The sequence below is a fragment of the Jaculus jaculus genome, chromosome 11, assembly GCF_020740685.1.
Source record: "Jaculus jaculus isolate mJacJac1 chromosome 11, mJacJac1.mat.Y.cur, whole genome shotgun sequence".
Taxonomy (NCBI): Eukaryota; Metazoa; Chordata; class Mammalia; order Rodentia; family Dipodidae; genus Jaculus; species Jaculus jaculus.
The window spans coordinates 55,186,163-55,206,919 of NC_059112.1; the positions used below are offsets into that span (position 1 = coordinate 55,186,163).

Sequence of the window (20,757 nt, forward strand, 5' to 3'; positions counted from 1 at the left end):
GACTGTGATGTTTGGCTTATGAGGGTGAGAAAGAGCTTTGCTTGGACTGGGCTAGCAGTTTGTGTGAAAAGCTTGCTGTTATGCCCATGTCCTGACAAGTTGTGTAGGGTTGCTTTGCATAGAAGTGAACTGGTGTGCTCTGAGGGATATGACACAGAAAAAAAACAATCTTTGAGCCTAAGCTACTGCCTACTCACATGCAAGTTGTTTGAGGGATAGCAACTATTGATATTGGGCCAGCTGACCTTCACTGGGGCAACAGGAAGAATATAGACTCTTTTGAAGGGGCGTTAGTGCTCAAGGAGTGTCCTGTTCTCAAAGTCTGCTTTATTTCCCCCTGGATTAACAAATTGGCACCCCTCCTGGTGTTGTGGAGTATAAGAAATGCAAGAAAGAGAGGGTCATTGAGTTTTCAACATGGTCTTGTATTTTGGAAATGGCCATGGGCAGTGTGAAGCAGGTTTGTTGGATGCCAGCATGGAGACCCAATGGAGCCATGAAGATGAACCGTGGATTGCAGTGGAAACCCAGTGGAGATGCCAGGACCACGAGATGGCTGCTAAGGAAAGCTGCTGACCCCAGTGAATCTTTCCAGGACTGTGAGTAGACTACCTGGAGGGGCAGAATGGGAATGCCAGAGACTTGTTGCTGGTTAGGATTATCAGACTTGGATATTTGTCACTAACTAGAGTTGTTGGAGTTGGAGCTACAGAGTTTGGTATTTGCCCTGTTTAAAACATGTGTTGCTTGAGTATTTCTTTGCTACCCCAATGCCACCTTTTGCAGTGTGAATGATTATTCTGTGCCATTATGGGGATTTGGGGAATTCTTTGGTATTATGGCTCAGTTAAAAGACCTTAGACTATGGGGATATTTGAACATCATTGGGATTGATAAAAACTATGGGGACTTTTAAAGTTGGACTGAATGTATTGCATTTTACATCATGTATGGATATCAGTTTATGGGGGCCAGGGGCGGAATGTGGTGTTTTGATTCAGGTGTCCCCAATAAACTTAGGTGATCTGAATGATAGGTTCCCAGCTGATAGAGATTTGGGAAATAACGCTTTCTGGAGGCAGTGTATTGTTTGGGCGGGCTTCTGGTTGTTATAGCCAGTTTCCCCATGCCAGCGTTTGGCACATTCTCCTGCTGCTACAGTCCACCTTATGTTGGCCACAGGGTGATGTACACTCTGTGCTCATCCTGTCATTTTCTCTGCCATTGTGGAGCTTCCCCCTCAAGCCTGTAATCCAAAATAGGCCTCTTTTTTCCCACAAGCTGCTCTTGGTTGTGTGATTTCTACCAGCAATGCAAACTTGACTACAACAGCTGGCACAGATTTTTCTCCCATTCTATAGGTTGCCTCTTTGCTCTAGTCTGTGGCCCTTGGTGTACAAAAGCTTTGTACTTTCATGAGGTCCCAGTGGTTGATTAGTGGTTCTATTTCCTGAGCAACTGAGGTTACATTCAGAAATTCGTTGCCTATGCTAGTATGTTAAAGGGCTTCCCCTACTTTCTCCTCTAGCAGTTTTAGATTTTTCAGGTCTGATATTAATGTCTTTGATCCATTTGGACTTAATTATTGTGCATGAAAGAGACAAGGATGTATTTTCATCCAGTTTTCCTAGCACCATTTGTTAAAGAAGCTGTCTTTTCTCCAATGATATTTTTGGCATCTTTGTCAAAAATCAAAGGGTTGTAGCTTCTCAGACTTACATCTGGGTCTTCTCTTCTGTTCCATTGGTCTACTTATCTGTTTTTGTGCCAGAACCATGCTGTTTTTGATACAATGGCTCAATAATACAGCTTAAAATCAGGTGTGGTGATACCACCAGCCTTATTTTGTTGCTCAAAATTATTTAGGCTATTCAAGGTCTTTGTGCCTCCAACTGGTTATATGATTGTTTTTTTCTATTTCAGTGAAGAATGCATTGGAATTTTAAGGGGCATTACATTAAATGAATAGATTGCTTTGTTAAGATTTTCATTTTCACAGTATTGATTCTTCCATCCCAAGAACATAGAATGCCTTTCCATTTCCTAGTGTCTTCTACAATTTCTCACTCGAGTCTTTTTCTTATTACTTTATTTTTTATTAACAACTTCCATGATTATAAGCAACGTTGCATGGTAATGCCCTCCCTCCCCTCACTTGCCCCTTTGAAACTCCACTCTCCATCATATCCCCTCCCCTTTTCAATCAGTCTCTTTTTTATTTTCATGTCATGATCTTTTCCTCCTATTATGATGGTCTTGTGTCAGACACTGTGAGGTCATAGATATCCAGGCCATCTTGTGTCTGGAGGAGCAATTGTAAGGAGTCCTACCCTTCCTTTGGCTCTTACATTCTTTCTACCACCTCTTCTGCAATGAACCCTGAGCCTTGGAAGGTGTGATTGAGATATTGCAGTGCTGAGCACTCCTGTCACTTCTTCCCAGCACCATGATGCCTTCTGAGTCATCCCAAGGTCACTGCCATCTGAAAAGAGAAGGTTCTTTACCAAAAGTGAGAGTAGCATTAATATGTGGATATAAACATTAAGAAAAGTACTTACTGGGCAATTTAAGAAGCACAGTATACACATTTAGCACAACAGCAACAGATGTTATATCCCTACGACTCAGGACTACCCCTGTTTTAGGTTTTCAGTATCAGGGATGTATTCCCTCCCACGGAGTAGGCTTCCAGTCCAGTTAGAAGGCAGTTGGTTTCCACCATGACAGACGTGCCAATATTGCACGGCTAGGAAAATATAAGGCTTGCAGTGTCCACTGTTGAGTATCTTCACTCCCATTGAACTGCATGCAGAATAGCTTCTTACAGCTTTCTTTCAGTGGTCTACATAGAGGAAGTTTTCAGCTCAGTTCCAGCAGGATTTCTCAGTGGCCTTACAGCCCAAGTATGTGGAGTCTTCAGCAATAGGGTCTTCCATCTATTCCTGGTGGAAAACCAAGGGCCTTGATAATGGCCTGTTATGTTTTGGAGGCATCAGGGACCTCCCTGGCCAACAACGCACTGGAAGGTATCCCATCCCTGGCACTGAAAATTTTATAGTAACAATCTATGGCTCCTGTGTGTGTGTTCCATTGTCCAAAAAAGTAGGTTTCCATATGACTTATTTATATCCTCTTAGATGTTGATTAGCCCTCCCTCTACATTTCCTCTACTCAATCTCTTACCCTGACCTCACTTAGGCCTTCTCACCCCCATTAATCTATTCTTCTACTTACATATATATAATACCATCCTATTAACTCCCCCCCACACTTCCTTTCTATTCCCTTTATATCTCTTCTAGCTTGCTGGCCTATGCTACTGAGTTTTCTTCCTACTCACACAGAACTCCAATCATCTATAGCTAGGATCCACATATGAGAGAGAACATGTGACATTTGGCTTTCTGGGCCTGGGTTACCTCACTTAGTATAATCCATTCCAGATCCATCCATTTTCCTGCAAATTTCATAACTTCTTGGGGTTTTTTTTGTTTGTTTTTGTTTTTGTTTTTGTTTTTGCTGCTGAGTAGAATTTCACTGTGTAAATGTGCTATCTCTTCATTATCCACTTATCAATTGAGGGACATCTAGGCTGGTAAAATGCAGCAGTAAATCCATCTGGGTCTGGACTTTTTTTAGTTGGGAGATTTTTGATAACTGCTTGGATTTCAGTGCTTGTTATAGGTATATTTAAATGGTTAATCTCATCTTGATTTAATTTAGGTAGGTCATATAAAATCAAGGAAATCATCCATTTCTTTCAGATTTTTCTAACGTAGTGCAGTAAATGTTCACATAGCATGTCCCTATAATTTTTTGAATTTCTCTGGTATCTGTTATGATGTTGCCTTTTCATCTCTAATTTTATTAATTTGTGTACCTTCTCTCTTTCTTTTGGTCAGATTTGCTAATGGTTTATCAATCTTGTTTATCCTTTCAAAGAACCAACTCTATTTCATTGATTCTTTCTATTGCTTTTTTGGTTTCCATTTCATTAAATTCTGCCCTAATCTTTATTATTTCCTCCATCTACTGATTTTTGGTTTGCCTTGTTCTTCTTTTTCTAATGCTTTAAGGTGAAGCATTAAGTTGTTTACTTGAGACCTTTATAATATCTTAAAATAGGCATTTAAAGCTATAAATTTCCCTGCCTTCATTGTGTCCCAAAGGTTTTGGTATGTTGTGTTCTCATTATCATTAGACTCTGTGAATTGTTTTATTTCCTTCTTGATTTCTTCTTTGACCTATTCATCATTTAGTAGTATATTGTTTAGTTTCCATGATCTTGTATATGCTCCACAGCTTTTCTTGCTATTGATTTGTAGTTTGATTCTATTGAGGTCAGATAGAATACAAGGAATTATTTCATTTTTCCTGCATTTGTTAAGGTTTGCTTTCTGTCCTAATGTATGGTCTATTTTAGTGAATGTTCCATGTGCTGCTGAAAAGAATGTGTATTCTGTAGCATTTGGGTGAAATGTCCTGTATATATCTCTTAGATCCATTTGTTCTATAACCTCATTTAATCCAGATGCCTCTCTGTTTATTTTTTCTGGGATGATCTGTCAATTGATGAGAGTAGGGTGTTGAAGTCACCCACTACCAGTGTGTTTGGTGTTATCTGTGACCTTAGTTCTAATAGCATTTGTTTGATGAAGTTGGGAGCCCCCATGTCAGGTGCATATGTGTTTAAGATTGTAATGTCCTCCTGTTGTAGTATGCCTTTAATCAATAAAAAGTGACCTTCCTTATCTTTCCTCACTAATGTTGGACTGAAGTCTACCTTGTCAGATATTAGGATAGACCCCTGCTTGTTTTCTAGGCCCACTTGCTTGAAACACTGTTTTCCAACCTTTCACCCTAAGATAGTGTCCATTCTTTGTAGAAAGGTGAGTTTCTTGGAGGCAACAAATTGAAGGATCCTGTTGTTTAACCCAGTCTGCTATCCTATGTCTTTTGGTTGGGGCATTGAGGCTGTTGATATTAAGAGTTATTATTGAAAGGTTTGTATTTATTTTTGCTATTTTTGTAGTTCTTCCAGTTTTACCTTTGCTCTCTTGAATTAACTAGTATTTGATTACAGTTTGTTTTTTTCCAGGTTCCTTATATGTGTGCTTTTCTTTCTCTTCAGCATGGAGAATCCTTTTAAGTATTTTCTGTAGTGCTGGTTTTGTCTTCAAATATTCCTTTAGCCTGCTTTTGTTGTAGAATGTCCTTATTTCTCCACCTATTTGGATGGATAGCTTTGCAGGATAAAGTAACCTTGGTTGACAGTTCTTATCTTTCAGAACTTGGAATACATCACTCCGAGCCCTTCTGGCTTTTAAAGTTTGTGTTGAGTAATCTGTTGTTATCCTGATGGGCTTACCTTTGTATGTGACTTGATTTTTCTCTCTAACTGCTTTCAATATATTTTCTTGGTTTGTATGTTTGGCAGTTTAATTATAATATGGCAAGTTGAGGTTCTTTGCAGGTTTTGTCTGGTTGGTGTTCTATAGGATTCTTATATTTGCATTGGCATCTCTTTCCCAATTTGTGAGGTTTCTTCTATGATTTCTTGAAAATGCCTACTATGCCTTTGGAATGAAATTCTTCTCCTTCTACTATACCCTGAATTCTTTTTTTTTTTTTTCTTTTTTTGACAGAGAAAGAGAGAGAGAGAGAATGGGCACACCAGGGCCTCCAGCCACTGCCAACTCCAGACACCTGTGACCCCTTGTGCATCTGGCTAATGTGGGTGTCCTTCCTGGGGTATCGAACCTGGGCATATGCCTTAACCACTAAACTGTAGCCCTTTACCTTGCTTTTTACTTTATACATTCAACCCTGAATTCTTATATGTGATGTTTTCATAGTGTCCCAAATATCTTGAAATTCTCCTTCATACTTTTCTATTAGTTTGCCTTTCTCTTTTTGGACTGTATTAGATCTGCTACTTGGTCTTCTAGTCTAGATATTCTGTCCTCTCCTTCATCCATTCTACTGGTGAGATTTTCTACAGAGTTTTTTTATTTCATTGACTGTGTTCTTCATTGCTAGTAATTCTGACTGGTTTTTCTTTATTATTTCTATTTCCTTATTTATGTCTTGTATTGACCTCTTTATTTCACTAAATTGGTTTCCCGTTTATTCTTGCATTGACCTCTTTATTTCACTAAATTGGTTTCCTGTTTATTTTTTGATTCCTTCAATTTCCTCTTTGACTTCTTTGAGTGTGTGTGTGTGTGTATGTATATGTATGTTTGTTGTTAGTAGGAAGGCTGCTGATTTCTGTGTGTTTATTTTGCTTCCTCCTATGTTGCTAAAAGTGTTTAACAGCTTTTACAGTTTGCTGATAGAGTCTGTAGAGTCCTTTATGTATAGAATCATATCATCTGCAAATAATAATTTGATCTTTTCCTTTCCAATTTCTATCCCTTTTATCTGTGCCTCTTGCATTATTGATATAGTTAAGAACTCCAGTACTATACTAAATAAAAGTGGGGACAGTGAATGCCCTTACTTTGTTCCTGATTTTAATGGAAAAGCTTCAAGTTTTTCCCCACTTACTATTATGTTGGTTGTAGGTTTGTCATAAGTAGCATTATGTTGAGATATGTTCCTTCTAATCACAGTTTCCTCAGGACTTCTACTATGAAGGATATTTGATTTTATCAAATGCCTGTCTGTATCTGAGATGATCATGTGATTGTTTTTCTCCTTCAGTCCATTTATATAGTGTATAGTGATTTGCATATATTGAACAATCCTTGCATCTCTGTGATTAAAACCACTTGGTTGGATTGAATAATATTTTTGATATATTCTTATATTCCATTTGACAGTACTTTGTTGAGTATTCTTGCATCTATGCACATGAAAGACAGTGGCCTGTAATTTTCTTTTTTTTGTTTTGTCTTTATCTGGTTTTGGTATCAGGGTAGTACTGACTTTGTAGAAGGAGTTTAGGGGTGTTCTTTCCTTTTCTATTTGATGGAAAAGTTTGAAAAGCATTGGTGTTAATTCTTCCATGAAGGTTTGGTAAAATTCACCAGTGAATCCATTTGGGCCTGGACTTTTTTTAGTTGGGAAATTTTTTATAACTTTTTGTTGCGCCCCTCCCGCCAGCAGGAAGAACAACAACAACAGGATTCTTCTCAAGCACACTTTATTGGGAGCTCCAAACTGAAAGAGAGAAGGACCCCGATCCTACGGAGCGCCAAGCTTATATACTTATGGTCATGTGATTGTATAGCGTCGTCTGATTGGCTTAAGTCTCATCAGATGATTTTGCATCACCCAATCGGGATGGGTGAGCAACCATATTAGAATAACATCATGTGCTCATGCGCAGACAATTAGGATACAAAAGCAGTAAACAAGCTGACATGGCAAAGCCTGACGAAGCCAGCATGGCTTCCCACAACTTTTTTCTTCTCTGTGCTTATTATTGGCATATTTAAATGGCTTATCTCATATTGATTTAAACTTGGTAGGTCATATAAATCAAGGAAATCATCCACTTCTTTCAGATTTTCAAACTTAGTGGAATATGTGGTCTTCAAGTATGTCCTCATGATTTTTCAAATTTCACTAGTATCTGTTGTAATGGTACCTTTTTCATCACAAATTTTATTAATTTGTATCTCTTCTCTTTTTCTTTTGGTCAAATTTGCTAAGGGTTTATCAATATTCTTTATCCTTTCAAGAACCAACTCTTTGTTTCACTGATTATTTCTATTTTTTTGTTCCATTTTATTAATTTATGTCCTAATCTTTATTATTTTTTCCCATCTATTGATTTTTTTAAATAAAGTGACCTTCTTTATCTTTCCTAACTAATGTTGGTTTAAAGTCATATGTTAAGATAGCAATACCTGCTTGTTTTCTAGTCCCCTTTGCTTGAAATACCATTTTCCATCCTTTTACCCTAAGATAGTGTTCATCTTTTATGGAAAGGTGAGTTTCTGGGAGGCAACAAATAGAAGGATCCTACTTTTTAGCCCAGTCTGCAATCCTGTGTCTTTTGATTGTGGCATTGAGGCCATTGATATTAAGAGGCATTATTGAAAAGTTGGGCTGGAGGGGTGGCTTAGTGGTTAAGGTGTTTGCCTGCAAAGCCAAAGGACCCAGGTTCTATTTCCCCGTTAGCCAGATGCACAAGGTGGCTCATGTGTCTGGAGTTCATTTGCAGTGGCTAGAGGCCCTGGAGTGCCCATCCTCTCCCTCTCTTTCTCTCTCTCTCTCCCTCTCTCTTTCTCTCTCTCTCTCTCTCTCTCTGTCAAATAAATAAATAAAATAAAAAATATTTTAAAAAGGAAAAAGAAAAATATGCATTTCTTCTTGTCATTCTTCCTGTTTTTCCTTTACTCTCTTGTATTAACTATTATTTGAGTATGGTTTAGTTTCTCCTGTTTCCTTATGTGTGTGCTTTTCTTTCTCTTTAGTGTGAAGGATCCCTTGAAGTATTTTCTGTAGTGCTGGTTCAGTGGTCATATGTTCCTTTAGCCTGTTTTGTTTTGTTTTGTTTTTTTCCACAAGATAGGGTCTCACTCTAGCCCAGACTAACCTGGAATTCACTATGTAGTCTCAGACTGGCCCTTAATTCACAACAAGCCTCCTGCCTCTGTCTCCCAAGTGCTGGGATTAAAGGTGTACACCACCACACCTGGCTCTTTAACCTATTTTTGTTGTGGAATGCCCTTATTTCTCCACTTATTTGGATGGATAGCTTTTCTAGATAAAGTAATCTTAGTTGACAATTGTTTAGAACTTGGAATACATCATTCCAAGCCCTTCTGGCTTTTAAAGTTTGTGTTGAGTAATCTGCTGTGATCCTAATGGGCTTAACATTGTATGTGACTTAATTTTTCTCTCTAACTGCTTTCAATATATTTTCTTTGGTTTGTGTGTTTTGTAGTTTTATTATAGTATGGTGGTGAGAGGTTCTTTCCTGATTTTGTCTGTTTGGCTTTCTAAAGTCTTCCTGTATCTACATCCCCTGTTTAGGGGAAATTTTCTTCTGTGATTTGTTGAAAATACCTACTATGCCTTTGGAGTGATATTCTTCTCCTTCTACTATACCTTGATTTTTTTTTGTGGGGGGGGGGGTTTCAAGGTAGGGTCTCACTCTAGTCCAGGCTGACCTCAAATTCACTGTGAAGTCTCAGGGTGGCCTTGAACTCATGGCAATCCTCCTACCTCTGCCTCCCAAGTGCTGGTATTAAAGTTGTGCACCACCACGCCCAGCTATACCCTGAATTCTTATGTTTGATCTCTTCATAGTGTTCTGAATGTCTTGAAATTCCCATTCATACTAGTTCATATTAGTTAGTCTTTCTCTTTGTTGGACTGTGTTAGATCTGCCACATGGTATTCTAGTTTAGATATTCCATCCTCTCCTTGATCCATTCTACTGTTAAGACTTTGTACCAAGTTTTCTATTTGACTCAATCTGTTTTGCATTTTTTGTATACCTGATTGGCGTACTTTCATTATTTCTATTCCCTTACTTAGGTCTTGTATTGACCTTATTTCATTTAGTTGGTTTCCTGTGCTCTTTTGGGTTTCCTTTATGACTTTGTTTCCTTCTTTGATTCCTTTGATTTCTTTGTGTGTAGATAATATCTTTTTTTTTTTTAACTTTGTCAGGCATTTCTTCTAAATCAGTCTCACTAGAGGTCAGTTCTGATAGATTTATAACTTTTTGGTGGAATTGTATTGTCTTGATTTGTGTGTGTGTGTTTCTGGAACTATAATGTAGAGATTTATGCATCTTGAGTTAATTTGGTGCTTGGGTTTTCTAATTATCTGCAGTATTCTTAGATGTATAAATCCAACTTTATATATCTTCAGGGTAGGAGTTTAAGGAGCCAGATGTAGCTCTTATATTACTCCCAGAGTAATAGCAGAAGTGATCCTAGGTGTTGAGTTTGCCTGCTATGTTAGGATTCTAGTAGACTGTGTGGGGCAAATTACTGGCAAATTCTAAAATTCAACTCAGTAATATACACATTCAATCAAAACCACCACAGAGTATTTATTCAAGAGTGGAGATTAAAACAGACAGATAATCTAATAAAGCCAAAATCCCTAAAGGTGTGTGTTTCCCCTCACCCTTAATCCTGTCAACTGAGAGGCTGAGATGTCTGGTCTGAAATGGATACCAAGTCAGCCTAGGTCCAAGTAAGATCTGGCCCCCAGTGATGACAGAAGAAAAAGACAAAGGCCATATAAATCAGGAAAAGTTAAAGGCAACAATAGTCAACACCAAATAAAAGCTTATTTGACAATGACAGAGCCAACCAAGATTACATCAACCAAATTTAACATATAACCTGCCCTGACATGGAGGGTAAGATTAGCACTTCTATAGCAGAGGAGTGCTCAGCACTGAAATATTTCTATCACACCTTCCATGGCTCAGGGTCCATTGCAGAAGAGGTAGCAGAAAGAATGTAAGAGCTAAAGGAAGGGTAAGACTCCTTACAACATGCTCCTCTAGACACAAAATGGTCTGGATATCCATGACCTCACAGTGCCTGACATTACCTACACAAGACCATCATAATAGGAAGAAAAGATCATGACATCAAAATAAAAGAGAGACTGTTTGCGAGAGGGAGGGGATATGATGGAGAGTGGAGTTTTAAAGGGGAAAGTGAGGGAAGGGAGGGAATTACCATGGGATATTGTTTACAATTATGGAAGTCAAAAAAATAAAAAATAAAATAAAATAAATGAATATTTAACCTATGCATCAATAAACTACCTTAAAGTCCATATCTCATTAAGGAATAACTTTGCAATAAAAGTTCATGTATGTTTCATTAAAAAAAAAAAAAAAGATTAGCACTTCCAGTGCAGAACTACATACCTGTCTTCTGCTCTTGCAGCTCTGCACTGGGCCAGCAGGTGGGCTCACAGACTGAGGCCACTGGAGTCTTGGCATGATTCTGGCTGGTTCCATGCTTGCTGGAAGCTCTGGGTCTCTCCTTCATCTTTGCTGTGGTTGATAATTCCTTTATACACCTTCACTTTTCAATAGAAGAGTATATTTTGCTGCTTTTTTGCTTATTTCTCTCCCTAGGCTGCTTTGACATGGCTACTATGCCATCTTACCCAGAAGTCCTAAAAAAATTTTTTTGAGCAGCCCATTGTGGTGGCACATACCTTTAATCCCAAACTCTGGAGGCAGAGGTAAGAGAATTGTGAGTTTGAGGCCAGCCTTGACTACTGAATGGATTCCAAGATCAGCCTGAGCTAGAGTGATACCCTACATCAAAGAAACAACCAAAAAAAAAAAAAATGTTGGTACGGTACTGTGGGTGTTCAGCTCTCTGTAGTACATAGTCATTCTTCAGGAGCTGTCTTTCTTGGCCTCTCTCTTCACAGGCCATGCTGGGTGATCTTTGGACTGGGTGAGTAATACCTACCTTTTTTTTTTTCTTTAAGAGGGGGAGGTTGAGGTAGGGTCTCACTCTAGCACAGGCTGACTTGAAATTTACTATGTAGTCTCAGGCTGGCCTCAAGCTCACATCAATCAAACAAACTCCAGATGCATGCACTACTTTGTGTATCTGGTGTTGTGTGAGTACTGGGGAATTGAACTCAGTTGGTTAGGCTTTACAAGCAAGTACCTTAACCACTTAGCCATCTCTCTAGCCCAGCTCTACTCTTTCTACCTGTGATGGGTTATGTAATTTTTTATGTTTTATTTACTTATTCATTTGAGAGAGAGAGAGAGAGAGAAAGCAGCAGATATAGAGAGAATGGGTGTGCCAGGGCCTCCAGCTACTGTAAACGAACTCTAGGCTCATGTACCACTTTGTGCATCTGGCTTACATGGATGTTGGGGAATCAAACCTAGATCCTTAAGCTTTGCAGACAAGCACATTAACTGCTAAGCCATCTTTCCAGCCTGGTTTCTGTGATTTTGTCAGTCGTGTTTGATACAGCCCTACTCAGGGTAGGCACTGTACAGGCTCTCATCTCACACAACCACTCATGGCTAACTTTATAGTTCACACTCAGGTGACACACCAATGGTGGTATGCAGGATGTGGCCCTGCAGTGCATTCACACTAGAATGTCCTCTTGGGGTGGGAAAATGCACATGTTGTGCTCCTGGGAGGGGGGATAATTTCTCACCCATAGGACAAGCTTATCCCTTTTCACCTGCACCATTCTCTCCCCAGTCCATCCACGGGTGTTCTTGCCCCTATGCTTTTAGAATTTACCATGCATAAATTAAGTTCATACTGCTCCAGTGTCCACTAAAGCCCAAGTATTGTGCATGTTAGTAGGGGACCAGCAATCTTCAGTTCCTCATGGGATCTCTGGTCACCTTGTATGACCGTCATTAAAGGCAACCTTAGCCATCCTCTCAGAGGAGTGGCTGGAGTAGTTCCCACCCCAGGGCATCTTTCTTCCTCTGTAACAGAGGGTACAGCTGTTACTACTTTCAGTTCTTTGCTGAGCTAGTAGGCTGCCTTTAGACCCTTCCAAAGATACAAGCATATGGGGGATGGAGAAATGGCTCAGCAGTTAAGACACTTGCCTGCAAAACATCATGACCTGAGTTCACTTCCCCAGTACCCAGGTAAATCACAATGCGCAAAGTGGCATATGCATCTGAAGTTTGCTTACAGTAGCTAGAGGTCCTGGTGTGCCCATTCTCTCACCATCTCTGTCTGCTAATAAATAAAAATATTTTTTTAAAAAGAAATGATTCCTGATGGCCAGTCATCCAGCAAGATTTTGCTTTTCCACGACCCACATGAGCAGGTGGAACCAGGTGTCCTGGGACGGCATGCGAGCCATTCCTATCATGCTTCAAGGAGTGGGTCCACTACAGGGAGAGGCTCACCGTGGAGACCAAGAGAAACTAGCCTCAACTTCCAGATGAAGATGGTGATTGCAGTGACAAAGATGATGGTGGTTTGATTCAGGTGTCCCCATAAACTTAGGTGTTCTGAGTGCTAGGTTCCCAGCTGATGGAGATTTGGGAATTAATGCCTCCTCAAGGGGATATATTGTTGGGGGCAGGCTTATGGGTATTATAGCCAGTTTCCTCTTTCCAGTGTTTGGCACACTCTCCTGTTGCTATTGTCCACCTTATGTTGGCTGGAGGGTGATGTCCACCCTCTGCTCATGCCATCATTTTCCATTGCCATTGTGGAGCTTCTCCCTCAAGCCTACAAGTCAAAATAAATCTCTTTTTCCCACAAGCTGCTCTTGGTCAGGTGATTCTGCCAGCAATGCAAACCTGACTGAAACAGTAAAGTGGTACCAAAGAAGTGAGATTGCTGCTAGACACCTGACTGTGTGGCTTTGGCCTTTTGGAGCTGATTTTCAAGAGGAATGTGGAAAGATTGAAACTTTGGCCTAAGAGACGCCTTGCAGTGCTGTAAGTACAGCTTGATGGACTATTCTGGTCAGAGTTGAATGACCTGAATGCAGTAAGAACTGTGTACTGTGAGGTTTGGCTTATGAGAGTGAGAAAGAGCTTTGGTTGGACTGGGCTAGCAGTTTGTGTGAAAAGCTTGCTGTTCTGAGAAGTTGTGCAGGGTTGCTTTGCATAGAAATGAACTGGTGTGAGCAGAGGATTATGGCACAGAAAAAACATGAAATCTTTGGGCCTAAACTGCTGCCTATTGACCTGAAAATTGAAATATTACAGCCTTTGAGATTGGGCCAGCCGAACTGCACTGTGGCAACAAGAAGAATGTAGACTCTTATGAAGGGGCCTGAGTACTCAAGGAGTGTCCTGTTCTTCAAAGTCTGCTTTATTTCCCCCCTGGATTAACAAATTGGCACCCTGTCTTGTCTTGTAGAGTATAAGAAATGCAGGAAAGAGAGGGTCATTGAGTTTGCAACATGATCTTGTGTTTTGGAAATGGCCATGGGCAGTGTGAAGCAGGTTTGCTGGTTGCCTGCATAGAGACCCCATGGGGCCATGGGGATGAACTGTGGATTGCAGCGGAGACCCAGTGGGGATGCCAGGACCATAAGATGGCTGCTAAGGAAAGCTGCCGGCCCCAGATGAATTTTTCCAGGACTGTGAATAGCCTAGCTGGAGGGTGAAATTAGAACTCCAGAGAGTTGTTGCTGGTTAGAATTATCAAATTTAGACATTTGTCACTTGCACAGTTGTTGAACTTGAAGCTACAGAGTTTGATGTTTGCAGTGTGAATGATTATTCTGTTATTATGGGGTTTTTTTTTGGTGGACTTTTTGGTGTTATGGCTCAGTTAAAAGATCTTGGACTATGGGGGTGTTTGAACATCATTGGGATTAATAAAAACTACAGGGACAGCCGGGCGTGGTGGCGCACGCCTTTAATCCCAGCACTCGGGAGGCAGAGGTAGGAGGATCGCCGAGAGTTCGAGGCCACCCTGAGACTACATAGTGAATTCCAGGTCAGCCTGAGCCAGAGTGAGACCCTAACTCGAAAAACCAAAAAAAAAAAAACTACAGGGACTTTTAAAGTAGGACTGAATGCATTGTATTTTACATCATGTATGGATATCAGTTTATGGGGGCCAGGGGCGGAATATGGTGGTTTGATACAAGTGTCCCCCATAAACTTAGGTATTCTGAATGCTAGGTTCCCAGCTGATGGAGATTTAGGAATTAATGCCTCCAGGAGGTGGTGTATTGTTTGGGGCAGGCTTATGGGTGCTATAACCAGTTTCCCCATGCCAGTGTTTGGCAAACTCTTCTGTTGCTATTGTCCACCTTATGTTGGCCAGGGGGCGATATCCACTTTATGCTCATGCCATCATTTTCCCTTGCCATTGTGGAGCTTCCCCTCAAGCCTGTAAGCCAAAATAAACCTCTTTTTCCCACAAGCTGCTTTTGGTTGGATTTCTACTAGCAATGTGAATGTGACTGGAAAAAACCTCAAGTTGTAGTTTAAAAAAAAAAAAAAAAGGAGAGCTGACAGCTTAGGAAGTCATAAAAATCAAAGCAGAAATAAAGGCTGCAAAAGCAGATGAAGAACCACCTCCAGCTGATGAAAGAATCATGTGTATAAAACCAGTTAAGAACTCCTCAGATGAAAAGTATTCAGGTTTGGACTGGAGAGATGGCTTAGAGGTTAAGATGTTTGCTTGCAAAGCCAAAGGACCCAGGTTCAACTCCCCAGGAACCACCTAAGCCAGATGCACAGGGGTCACACGTATCTGGTGTTAGTTTACAGTGGCTGATGTGCTCATTCTCAATCTGCCTCTTTATCTCTCCTTCTCTCTCTCAAATAAATAAATAAATATAAAAATAAATATTTTTATAAAATTTTTTAAGTATTCAGAGCCAGGCATAGTAGTGTACACCTTTAATCCTAGCACTCAGGAGGAGGCAGAGGTAGGAGGATCGCCATTAGTTCAAGGCCACCCTGAGACTATGTAATGAATTCCAGGTCAGCCTAGACTAGAGTAAAACCCTACCTCAAAAAAAAAAAGGAAATAAAAGTAAAATTGTTTAACAGCAAGTTCAAAACAGAAGAAAAGAAATGAATATGGAGCAAATTAGCAGGACTCACTTAAAAAGAACACACAAGTCTTCCAGTTAAGATGGCGGTGTAGGGCTGGAGAGATGGCTTAGCGGTTAAGCGCTTGCCTGTGAAGCCTAAGGACCCCGGTTCGAGGCTCAGTTCCCCAGGTCCCACGTTAGCCAGATGCACAAGGGGGCACACGCATCTGGAGTTCGTTTGCAGAGACTGGAAGCCCTGGCGCGCCCATTCTCTCTCTCTCCCTCTATCTGTCTTTCTCTCTGTGTCTGTCGCTCTCAAATAAATAAATAAATAAATTTTTTAAAAAAGATGGCGGTGTAGGAACCATGCCAAAGAAGCCTAGGATAGAACCCCCCCCAAAAAAAAACAAAAACAAAAAAACAGCAACATATACTGTTCTACTAAAAAGTAAAGTGTAGCCGGGCATGGTGGCACACACCTTTAATCCCAATACTCAGGAGGCAGAGGTAGGATCGCCATGAGTTCAAGGCCACCCTGACACCATATATATATATGTTAAATCTGAGGGATGGTCAGATTTGCCATTCTTAAATAAGCTATACTTTGGGCTTGCTATTTGTTGCTTCCTGATTTGTAGTGGCTTTGTTTCCTCTTCTATTGTTCATTAGGGAAGGGTCTCACTTGGTCACAAGCTGACTTGGAAACCTCAACAGACCAGAAATCTTAACCTCCTAGTTGACAGGATTAAGGGTGTGGAGCAACACACACCCCAAGGGACTGTGACTTTGTTAGAGGATCTGGTTGTCATAATACCTACTCTTGCATAAATATTCCATACTGTTTTTCATTGGATGTATACATTGTTTCGTTAAATTTTACAATCTGCCTGTAATTTGTTCCAATCAGCCTACTTCAATACTCTCATAGCGGGCGTGGTGGTGCACACCTTTAATCCCAGCACTTGGGAGGCAGAGGTAGGAGGATGGCTGTGAGTTCGAGGCCACCCTGAGACTCCATAGTGAATTCTAGGTCAGCCTGTGCTAGAGTGAAACCCTACCTCGAAAAACCAAAAAAAAAAAAAAAAAGAAAAAAAAAAAAGAACTATTGGGCTGGAGAGATGGCTTAGTGGTTAAGCACTTGCCTGTGAAGCCTAAGGACCCTGGTTCGAGGCTTAATTTCCCAGGACCCACGTTAGCCAGATGCACAAGGGGGCGAATGCATCTGGAGTTCGTTTGCAGTAGCTGGAAGCCCTGGTGTGTGTGCCCATTCCCTCCCTCTCTCTCTCTCTCTCTCTCTCTCTCTCTCCCTCCCTCCCTCCCTCCCTCCCTCTTTCTCTCTCACTCTCAAATAAGTAAATAGAAATAAACAAATTAAAAAAATACTCTCATAGCAGGCAAAACCCAACAGCTAGGGTCACTTTTGTAGATACTCTGATAGTCTTGAGAGCCACACCTAGCACCTTAAGCTCCTACCCTGAAGATATATAACATCAGATTGATTGATACATCTAATAATACTGCAGCTAACTAGAAAATCCAAGCATAAAATTAATTCAAGATGCAAAAATATATACATTATAACACAAGAAACAAGACAATATAAAAAAGTATTAATGCACCAGAAATAACCTCCAATGAGAATGAATTAGAGGAAATACCTTAGAAACATTTCAAAAGAATGATTATAAATATGCTCGAAGACATCAAAGGAATGAAAGAGTAAATCAAAGGAAACAAAGAATACTCAGGAAACCAATTTAATGAAATAAAGAGGTCTATATAAGACATAAATAAGGAAATAGAAATAATAAAGAAAAACCAGTCAGAATTACTAGCAATGAAGAACACAGTCAATGAAATAAAAAAATAAAAAAAACTCTGTAGAAAATCTCACCAGTTGAATGGATAAAGAGGACAGAATATCTAAACTAGAAGACCAGGTGGAGGATCTAATACAGTCCAACAAAGGTAAAGACAAACTAATAGGAAAGTATGAATGGGAATTTCAAGATATTCGGGGCATTATGAAAAGATCAAACATAATTCAGGTACAGTAGAAGGAGAAGAATTTCACTCCAAAGGCATAGTAGGCATCTTCAACAAAATTATAGAAGAAAACTTCCCCCGAATTGGGAAAGAGATGCCAATGCAAATACAGGAATCCTTCAGAACACCAACCAGACAAAACCTGGAAAGAACCTCTCCTTGCCATATTACAATTAACTACCAAACACACAAACCAAAGAAAAAATATTGAAAGCCGTTAGAAAGAAAAATCAAGTTACCTACAAAGGCAAGCCCATCATGCTCACAGCAGATTGATTACTCAACACAAACTTTAAAAGCCAGAAAGGCTTGGAGTGATGTATTCCAAATTCTGAAAGATAACAACTATCAACCAAGGTTACTTTATGCTATAAACTGTCCATTCAAATAGATGGAGAAATAAGGACATTCCACAACAAAAGCAGGCTAAGGGAATATTTGAAGACAAAACCAGCTCTATAGAAAATACTTGAAAGAATTCTCCATGCTGAAGAGAAAGAAAAACACACATATAAGGAACCTGAAAAAAGCAAGTCATAATCAAATACTAGTTAATACAAGAAAGCAAAGGTAAAATGGGAAAAACTACAAAAAAGTGGAAAAAAATTAATATACACTTTTTTAAAATTTTTATTAGCATTTTCCATGATTATAAAAAAATCCCATGTTAATTCCCTTAATATACACTTTTCAATAATATCTCTTTTTTATTTTATTTATTTATTTGTAAGCACAGAGAGAGAAGAGAGACAGAGAAAGAATGGCTATGCCAGGGCCTCTAGCCACTGGTAATGAACTCCACATGCATGTGTTCCTTATGCATCTGGCTTACATAGGTCCTGGGGAATTGAACCTAGGTCCTTTGGCTTTATAGGAAAATGCCATAACCACTAGGCAATCTCTCCAGCCCTCAATAATATCTCTTAATATCAATGACTTCAATGCCCCAACCAAAAGATATAGGTTTGCAGACTGGGTTAAAAAGAAGGAACCTTCAATTTGTTGCCTCCAAGAAACTCACCTTTCTAAAAAGAATGGACACTATCTTAGGGTGAAAGACTAGAAAATGGTGTTTCAAGCAAACGGGCCTAGAAAATAAGCAAGGGTTGCTATCCTAATATCTAACAAGGTAGACTTCAGTCCAACATTAGTTAAGAAAAATAAGGAAGGTCACTTTATATTGATTAAAGGCACACTCCAACAGGAGGACATTACAATCCTAAACATATATGCACCTAACATGGGGGATCCCAGATTCATCAAACAAATGCTATTAGAATTAAGGTCACAGATAACACCAAACACACTTGTAGTGGATGACTTCAACACCCCACTCTCATCAAATGACAGGTCATCCCAGAAAAAATAAACAGAGAGGCATCTGGATTAAATGAGGTTATAGAACAAATGAACCTTAGAGATATATACAGGACATTTCATCCAAATGCTGCAGAATACACATTCTTTTCAGCAGCACATGGAACCTTCTCTAAAATAGACCATATTTTAGGACACAAAACAAACCTTAACAAATGCAGGAAAATTGAAATAATTTCTTGCATTCTATCTGACCACAATGGAATCAAACTACAAATCAATAACAAGAAAAGCTATAGGGCTGGAGAGATGGCTTAGCGGTTAAGCACTTGCCTGTAAAGCCCCAGTTCGAGGCTCAATTCCCCAGGACCCACGTTAGTCAGATGCACAAGGGGGTGCATGCATCTGGAGTTCGTTTGCAGTGGCTGGAGGCCCTAGCGTGCCCATTCTCTCTCTCTCTCTATCTGCCTCTTTCTCTCTAACACTCTCAAATAAATAAAAAATAAACAAAAATTTAAAAAAAAAGAAAAACTACAGAGCATACACAAAATCATGGAAACTAAACAATACACTACTAAATGATGAGAGGGTCAATGAAGAAATCAAGAAGGAAATCAAAAAAATCATAGTCAAATAATAATGAAACACAATGTACCAAAAACTTTGGAACACAATGAAGGCAGTCCTAAGAGGTAAATTTATAACTCTAAATGCCTATATTAAGAAATTAGAAAGGCTGGATCAGAGTGAGATGCTATCTCAAAAAAACAAAAAAAGGGCTGGAGAGATGGCTTAGCGGTTAAGCGCTTGCCTGTGAAGCCTAAAGACCCCGGTTCAAGGCTTGGTTCCCCAGGTCCCACGTTAGCCAGATGCACAAGGGGGCGCACGCGTCTGGAGTTCGTTTGCAGAGGCTGGAGGCCCTGGCGCGCCCATTCTCTCTCTCTCCCTCTATCTGTCTTTCTCTCTGTGTCTGTCGCTCTCAAATAAATAAATAAATTAATTAAAAAAAAAAAGAAAGAAAAAAAAACAGAAATAAGAACGGTCTCAAGTAAATGACCTAATGCTTCACCTTAAAGTCTTGGAAAAAGAAGAACAAAGCAATCCAAAAATCAGTAGATGAGAAGAAATAATAAAGACTAGCACAGAAATTAATGAAATAGAAACAAAAAAAATAATAATCCAAAGAGTCAAAGAAAGAAAGAGTTGGTTCTTTGAAAGGATAAACAAGATTGATAAACCCTTAGCAAATCTGACCAAAAGAAAGAGAGAAGAGACATAAATTAATAAAATTGGAGATGAAAAAGGCAACATCACAATAGATACCAGAGAAATTCAAAAAATTATAGGACATACTATAAGAACATATACTCCACTAAGTTTGAAAATCTGAAAGAAATGGATGATTTCCTTGATTTATATGACCTACCTAAATTAAATCAAGATGAGATTAATCACTTAAATTGACCTATAACAAGTATGGATGTCCAAGCAGTTTTCAAAAACTCCCAACTAAAAAAAAGTCCAGGCCCAGTTAGATTCACTGGTGCATTTTACCAGACCTTCAGGGAAGAACTACCACCATTGCTTCCTGTACTTTTCCATAAAATAGAAAAAGAAGGAATCCTACCAAACTCCTGTTGTGAAGCCAGCATCACCCTGATATCAAAACCAGGCAAAGATAGAACAAAAAAAGAAAATTACAGACCAATCTCCCTCATGAACATAGATGCAAAAATTCTCAACAAAATATTGGCAAACAGAATACAAAAAAATATCAGAAAGATCATTCACCCCAACAAAGTAGGCTTTATCCTAGAGATACAGGGATGGTCCAACATATGCAAATTGATAATGTAATACATTATATGAATGGACTGAAGGACAAAAATCACATGATCATCTCATTAGATGCAGAGAAAGGATTTGACAAAATCCAACATCCTT

At 39.5% G+C, this 20,757-nt stretch overlaps 1 protein-coding gene across 1 annotated transcript in view; it reads left to right on the forward strand.

Annotated features, from left to right (window-relative positions):
- Positions 1-12,931, forward strand: part of Pigg (phosphatidylinositol glycan anchor biosynthesis class G) — an 89,538-nt gene extending 76,607 nt beyond the window's left edge. Inside the window, exons 11-12 of the mRNA XM_045161821.1 lie at positions 11,374-11,399; positions 12,704-12,931. Coding sequence (XP_045017756.1) covers positions 11,374-11,399; positions 12,704-12,924 — 247 coding nt within the window. The 3' untranslated portion in view covers positions 12,925-12,931. The remainder of the gene's footprint in view (positions 1-11,373; positions 11,400-12,703) is intronic.
- The last annotated feature ends 7,826 nt before the right edge of the window (positions 12,932-20,757 follow it).